This window comes from Elephantulus edwardii, unplaced genomic scaffold (genome assembly GCF_000299155.1).
Source record: "Elephantulus edwardii isolate Elephantulus edwardi_28Jun2011 unplaced genomic scaffold, EleEdw1.0 scaffold00132, whole genome shotgun sequence".
NCBI lineage: Eukaryota > Metazoa > Chordata > Mammalia > Macroscelidea > Macroscelididae > Elephantulus > Elephantulus edwardii.
The window spans coordinates 8,851,042-8,859,161 of NW_006399882.1; the positions used below are offsets into that span (position 1 = coordinate 8,851,042).

At 41.2% G+C, this 8,120-nt stretch overlaps 1 protein-coding gene across 1 annotated transcript in view; it reads right to left on the minus strand.

The window, feature by feature from the left end:
* ABCA3 (ATP-binding cassette, sub-family A (ABC1), member 3) overlaps nt 1-7,359 on the minus strand; it is a 55,096-nt gene extending 47,737 nt beyond the window's left edge. Inside the window, exons 1-2 of the mRNA XM_006893885.1 lie at nt 7,306-7,359; nt 5,494-5,758 (exon numbers count right to left, since the gene is read on the minus strand). Of these exons, the coding sequence (XP_006893947.1) occupies nt 5,494-5,758; nt 7,306-7,359 (319 nt within the window). The remainder of the gene's footprint in view (nt 1-5,493; nt 5,759-7,305) is intronic.
* Nucleotides 7,360-8,120: the final 761 nt, after the last annotated feature.

Consider the following 8,120-nt stretch of genomic DNA (forward strand, 5'->3'; position numbering starts at 1 on the left):
GGAGATTGTCCCTCCTTCCCCGGCAGAGCATCTGGTGGATTTGAACCAAGTGCCTCTGGGATTGTAGTTGCAGCTCCTTGCCACTAGGCCACCAGAACTCCCCCCGGTTTGTTGATTTTATTGACCTTTTCAAAGAACCAACTCCTAGTTTTGTTTATGGTTTCAATTGATTTTTGTTTTCTATTTCATTTATTTCTGCTCTAATTTTTATAATTTCAGATTTTTTAGAAAGTGTTGGGTTTTTTGCTGTTCTTTTTCAATTTATTGGAGATGTTGGGTTAGAGAGTCAGTGGTCATTTTTTCCTGTCTTTTGATGTGTTTGCTTATTGCTATAAATTGACCTCTGATTACTGCTTTGGCTGTTTCCCAGAGATTTTTGGTAAGTGATGTTTTCATTGTCATTTGTTTCAAGAAACGTTTTGATTTCATTTTTTGTTTCTTCTAGTACCCAGTCATGTTCAAGCAAGCTGTTGTTCAGCTTCCAAATGTATGTTTTTTTTTCTCCTTTATCCTCTTGTTTTAAATTTCTAAGTTTGTAGCATTATGGTCTGAGAAGATGCTTTGTATTATTTTTATGTTTTTTAAAATTTATTGATGCTTGCCTTGTGACCTAAATTTTGATCTATTCTGGAGAACAGTCCATGCACATTGGAAAAGAAAGTATACTGTGCTTTTAGGGGATGCATTAGCCTATAAATATGTATGAGATCAAGTTGGTTTATTGTGTAGTTTAATTATTCAGTAACTTTGTTGAGTTTCCTTCTGGTAGTTCTATCTTTTCTTGAGATTGGTGTATTGAAGTCTCCAAGTAATACAGCAGTTTTGTATATTTCCTTTTTCAGTTTTGTTAATGTTTGTTTTATATATATATTTTGCAGGTCTTTCATTTGGTGCATAGATAAATACCACTTTATTTTTAAAATAATGATTTAGCTTTGGTTGTTTTTAAGAGCATGTCCTTGTTATTAGGTACCATCAAGTCAAAATCAACTCATAGCTGACCCTCCAGTGGGTTTTCAGAGGCTGTAAATCATACAGTAGGAGATTGTCCATGTTCTTCTCATGGAACAGCTGTTCGAGTAGAACCATGTGCCTTTGGGCTGTCAATGCAACTCCTCTGCACTAAGTCATCAGAGTTCTCTTGTTAAGAATATAAACAGTAAAACAATTATAAGATACCATCTCACCTGACTAACAATAGCAAAGTTCAACAGAGCAGCAAACAACAAATGCTGGAGAGGTTGTGGAGAAACTGGAACCCTTCTTCATTGTTGTAAGTGTAAAATGGAGTTTAAATGGTGCAACCGTTCTGGAAGGCAGGATGACGCTTTCTCAAAAAATTGAAAATAGGAATACCTTTTTATATTCACATTAAAAATAATCCACCAAGTTTATATTTTACAAATTAGATATGTTCCATTTTTTAAATGAAATGCAAATTCCAGAAAATATGCCTTGTTCAACTTTGTATGGGTATCTTTCAAAAGTTGTTCAGACAAAAAAAAGAAAAGTTTTAGGATGAAATAATCTTACAAATATTAGTTCTTTGAAATGGCACTCTAGAAATTTAAACTTCAGAGTTGGAGTCAGAAAACGACAGTTTATTTCGAGACCACAAAGACTGAAGTTTGGTCACTGAGTTTATATAAACTTTAAATGTTTTGTTCTTTGCCCTTATTTTTTTAAAATAAATTAAAAAAAAAAAAAAGAAATACCATTTGACCCAGCAATTCCGCTACTGGGCATATACCCTAAAGAAACCATAACTGCCACTCAAACAGATAATGTATACCCATGTTTATTACTGCTTTGTCACAACAGTAAAAAGATGGAAGCAACCCAAGTGCGCATCAACAAATGAATGGATAGAGAAGCTGTGGTATATTCACACAATGGAATACTATGCTGAATTGAAAAACAAGGAACTCATGCAATATTATTCAAAATGGGTGACCCTGGAGGACATTATGCTGAGTGAAATATCTCAGTCACAAAAGGACAAATACTGCATAGTGCCATTGCTATAAAACAGGACTGACAGGGGATTGGGGGAAAACTAAGAAAAGAGGGATAAATAATGAACACTGCATTGAAATAGATAAGGGAAAGAACTGTCTAAAAGAAATACATGTTTAGATATTATTTGCATGACAATAGTCAGGAATAAGTGGTGCATAGCAAAGTGAACTGGCTGGCGGAAGGGGGGTGAGGGAGGGAAGAAACTGTGCAACAATGAAAGAATCTTTTTAAAGAGAAAAGCGAACTGAGAGGGGGTAGAGGAAAATGTACAACAATGAATGAATGTAAATCCATGTTCTATGTAACTTTTGTTAAAATATCAATAAAAAATAACAACAACAGAATAAAGAATACAAACAGCACTGATTGGTCTTGCCCCTGTCGAAGACTGACAGAGTCCAGGAACTGGTACCCCACTCCTGTCACGCCTGTTGAACTCTGGTTTGTCACCTTGGTGGAAGAACTGAAGCCAACAAATCAGACATTGGACAGTGCCTGTTAACCAGCTTTCAGAATGAACCAGTTCCAACTGAGACATAAGACCCCTCCTCTGGCTTTGCCCCATTTCAGCAGGAAGTAGTTTTTTGATCTCTTCCCCTTTATTTAAGTTGGGAATGTAAGGTTGAAACCAAAGATATTCCATTTTGCTGAACTTCTGACCCACCCAAGTATTGCCCTGTGTTCCAGGAAATAATAATCTGATTAGTGTTTACTTGTAAACACAGCTTTATGACACACCCCAGGAGATAAAACAGGGAGTGGTGAAATAATGGCCGCTTCCCCAGCCAGCCAAGGGATAAACACCTTACTCTGTCTTTGTTTGGTGCTAACGCCAATTGAGCCTCAGCCTAGTTTCACCAAAGTGTGCATTTTAAAGAAAGCATATTTAGTATTTTAAAAAAAGGAATATAGACAGCAAAAATAACCTTAACCCAACTGTTTCTGCATGTACAAGTCAATGACAGAGATTGTATTCCTGAGGTGTGCAACCATTTATCCCTCTTTTTCTGATCACATCAATTCACTGTCCACTAAGGTTCCTGCTTCAGGTCCTGAGCAGCTGCTGTCAATTTGATTCCACACAAGCACATCTTACATTATTGCCCTTTGCCTTATTGTACTTTTCAGATACTGTATTGTCTAAAAAGTGAAGGTTTGTGGCAACTCTTTGTTGAATGGCAAGCCTATCTGCCATTTCCCCAACAGAACGTGCTTACTTTGTGTCTCTGCGTCCCACTTTGGTAATGTTTGTAATATTTCAAACTTTTTCATAATGTTGTCACACACTTAATAGACTGTAACTGCAAGAAGCTAAGCCACAATCCCGAGGGTGCGCGGTTCAATCCACCAAACGATCCTCTGGAGAAGGATGAGCAGTCTTTTCCTGTGCCAGTCGGATATGTCTTGATGGCACACAACAACAATAACAATAAAATAAAGTGTCACTAAAAAAAAAACAAGACTGTCACTGTTGCTGTGTGCCAGTGACCCTGTAGAGCTCCACTGGTTTCTGAGGCTGTATTCTTTCTAGTAGACGACTGCATCATCTCTCTCCAGAGGAGCAGCCAGTGGATTTGAACTGCAGACCTTTAGGTTAGCTGCTCAGTATCTAGCCCATTGTGCCAACAGGGTTCCTTGATAGTCCACCCCACCCCATCGGCATCAAGTTGATTCAGACTCATAGTGACCCTCTACTGGGTTCCAACGCTGTAAATTTTTTAAAAATTTTCTATTATTTGTGTGTGTATGTACCATCAAATCAGATCTGACTGGTACAGGAGGAGATTGTTCCTCCTTCTCCAGCAGAGCATCTGGTGGATTTGAACCGAGCACCTCTGGGACTGCAGTGCAGCTTCTTGCCACTAGGCAACCAGAGCTTGCCAATGCTGTAATTTTTACGGGAGGAGACTGCCCAGCTCTCTGCTGGGATACAGCTCCTGAATTCAAACCACAGACTTGTGGGTTAGCAGCTTGATACATGATACCACCTGTGCTCCCTAGCAGCCTACAAGTTGAGTGTAAATACATGTTATATGCACTGGGAAATCACACAACATGTGCCATTTCCTTTACTGCAACATTTGCTTTCTTGCTGTGGTCTGGCATCTAACTCCCCACATCTCTGAGGTTGGTGTGTAAACAGTCTTTCCACCAAGCATTCTGGTGCTATGTTAGCACTGCCTTCTCCCCTGTTGAATAAGTCAAAGGCAGCCCAACCTGGACACTTTGTTTTTCTTTTCAGTGTGTGTTTACCTTTTTTTACCTCTTCTCGCTCTTGAGTGCTGATCATTTGATTTTATATTGCCTCTCCCTACACTCAATTTAATCAACTCACATAAGCAGCAGTCAAGAAATAAAACAACATTTTGCACTGGGAAATTATGTTGCCCAGAACCTCCTTAAAATGCTGAAAAGAAGGATGTCACTTTAAAGACTAAGGCGGGCCTGAACCAAGCACTACTATATTCAACTGTCTCCTATGCATGTGAAAGTTGGATAATGAATAGGGAAGACTAAAAGAGAATTGATGTTCTTGGATTGTGGTGTTGGTAAAAGATATTGACTATACTATGTACTACCAGAAGAACAAATAAATCTATCTTGGCAGAAGCGTAGCTAGAATGTTTCTTAAAAGTATAGATGTGAGACTTTATCTGGTATATTTTGGACATGTTATCATTAGAGACTTGACTTGTCTCTGGAGAAGGACATCATGCTTGATAGAGGGTCAGTGAAAAAGAAGCAGACACTCCATTGAAACAGATGAGGGAGAGAACTGTTTAAAAGGGATATGTGATTGGGTATTATTGTCATGACAGGAGTCCGGAACGAAGGCTGCATAATGGGGTGGACTTGGGGGGAGGGATTGTATAAAAAGGAAATAATTTTTCTTTTACTTTTCAAGGAGAAGAGTGAATTGGGGAGGCAGGGAGCAGGGAGAAAAGTGCAACAATGAATGAATGGAAATCCAAAGTCTCTAAATTTTCATTAAAATTAATAGTAATAATAAAAAAAGAAAAAGCAGCAGACCCTTAATGAGATGGACTAACAGTGGCTGCAGCTGTGAGCATAAACACAACAGAGCAGGAGGATGAGACAGGATGGGTAGAGATCTGTCCTGTTGTGCATGGGGGTGATATGAGATGGAGCTGATTCCATACCTAACAACGACACCACTGACAATAACAATAACATTATCTACCTAGTTCTAAAGCACTGGCAAACACACTGTTATCTTACAACACTGGACAAATGGTGGCCGGGCTCCTGACCCCATTTTATATATGGGACCCAAACAGAGAAGCCAAGGACCCACAAGGCTGATCCTGCCCCTGGGAGGCAAGGACACGCTGTAAGTGGACAGTAGTCCTTGATTCCCAGACCAGGGACAAGAGCCCCCCTGGCCGACCACAGGGATGGCTTCACAGAGTGGCAGCGCTGCACCTCCAATGCCTCCCAGGCTCCCCACCTCACCTCTCATGTTGATCAGTAGAGACTTCTTCACAATCTCTGTGATGGTTCTGGCGGCCTCACTTGGAGATGGGACGAATGCTAGCTCCCAGGAGTCTTCAGGAGGTGGGAAGTTGAAGAACAGGGGTAGCTCGTGGATGGACTGGCCGGGATACACAGTGGCATTGGGGACGTTCTCCGACTGGATCTTCAAACGAAGCCAAATCAGGATCCCAGAGAACAATAAGGGCAGGAAGATCTCCAGGGCTGTGACGATGACCTTCCGTTTCTAGAAGAGAGAAGGAGACTGCACTCCAGCCAGGCCACTGTCTGCTCCAGTGTGGGTGGTGCTCTGGAAGAGCCAAATTGGACTGAACAGATTTGCCCCTTGAAAAATCTAGAAGTTCACGTCTACCCAGAGGTGCCTTGGAAGAAAGAGCTGGCTGACTCTGGAAACCCCCCATGGTCCTACAGGCAGGCTTCAGAGACACTGCATTCAGCTCCGGACCACAGTGATAAAGGAAGTGTCCCAACAGCGCGAGCCACATGAATTTTGGTTTTCTCCATGTCAAAAAAAGGGGTTTATGTACGCTCTACTGGAGTCCACTCCCTGTTGGGGGAGTGAGTTAAGAGTCGGGCTGCTCACAGTCTACAGCATAAATAGCTTAACAAACGTAACCTTCCCAAAACGCACAATCAGAAGAGGATAAACTACATGAATGGGACCTTCTGAAAATGAAATCCTTGCATCAAAAAATGTCTTCAAAAAAAGTGTAAAAGGGACTAGAAAAAATATTTGGCAATGAGATATTTTCCAAAGGGCTCAGATAAAAAATTTAGAGAAAACCCCAACACCTCAGTGAGAAAAAGAGGAACAACTCACAAAATAGGCAGGAGATCTGAAGGCTCTACAGTAGAGCATTCAGGCAGCCAACAAACATGAGGAAACACTCCAGACCACTAGCTTCTCTTGTTGCCATCAAGTCAGAACCTACTCCTAGCTGACTCCCCAGTGAGTTTTGAGAAGACTGTAAATCACACAGGGAGAAGATGCCCGTTTTTCTCCTAACGAGCTGGTGGATTTGAACTGCCAGAGAGTCAATGCCCTTGGGTTTGCAGTGCAACTCCCTACAGGCTATTCCACCAGAGATGGAATCAAAGGGAAAAAAAAATCTGATTTCACCCCAGCAACAATAGCAAAGTTCAAGAAGACAGTGAACAAGAAATGCTGGTGAGGGTACAGTAGGATGAGAACTGGTGGTGGGAATGTGAATTGGTGCAATCACTACAGAAAGCAGTTTAGTGTATCTAGCTATACTGCTACTAGGTATATATACTAAAGAAACAAGAGCTGCAGCATGAACAGATAACCTGCTTACTGAAGCATTATTCACAACAGCACAGAGATGGAAACAACTCACGTGCCATTAACAAATGAATGGATAGAGAAACTATGGTGCATTTACACAATGAAGTACTATGCAAAATTGAACAACAACAATAATTTGTGGAAAATTACATAACATGTAGTCCACAGGACATTATAGTGAATTAAGTCAGTCTGTCACAAAAGGACAGCTATTTTATGTGTCTACTATTACAAAAAGTTAAGAAAATGTTTACTCCCAGAAAGAGATAATCTTGAATGGTTACCAGAATGGGAGAGAAGAGGGGGAGGAAATGAAGACTAAAACAAGACAAGAGATGTGAATTGCTATTGATTTTGGTCCAGTGGAAGGATAGAGTCGCAGAGCCCTTCCCTATGGTCCATCCTTCTCCTTCTCCCTGTCTCCCTTCTGGACTCCCCACTGGACTGGGGCCTGAGCACCTACCTACCTGTAGGGTGTAATTCTTCCAGAGAAGCAGAGCCAGCTGTCGGAGTACCGCCATCTTCCCGTCGAGACCACAGCTCTGGCTGAGAACCAAAGACAAAAAATCAGAGGACACAGTGGAGAATGGAAGTACTTGGTTACTAACTGAAAGGTCAGTGGTTCAAGCCCATAGCCACTCTGTGGGAGACAGACGTGACAGTGTGCTTCTGTAAAGATTTCCAGTCTTAGTACAAAAGGCGTAGCATTTACCCAAAAGCAAAGCACAGAAAGCAGGAAGGAGGCAGGAACGAAGGATGACTGGAAGTGAGAAACACAGACAAAAGGGGGTAAGTGCTGTTCCACTGAAGGGATTACAATCAATGCCACAAATTGTTGAATGAGAAACCAGTTTGCTCTGTGAGCGTTCACCCAAACCACAACAAAAAATGAAAATAGAAAAACTACAGCTATTGAAACACTCTGTTGTTATGTGCCGTCAAGATGTTTGGGTCTCATAGCAACCCTATGTACAATAGCTCTGAACCCTGCTCTATCCTAAGACAACCTCAATGTCTTTCACACACCTACTGCCATTACCCCACTCACTGAGTCAATCCATCTCATCCAGGGTCTTTCTTATTTGTGCTGTCCCTCCACTCTTCCAAGCATGGTGTTCATTCTCCAAGATCCCTCCTTGTAACATGCCCAAAGTATGTTAGACAGAGTTTCAAAATCCTTGCCTCCAAAGAGCAGCCTGGATCCACCCTCTCCAAGACAGACTTGTTTGTTCTCCTAGCAGTCCATAGTATACTCAATACTCTTCTCTAGCACTACAATGCA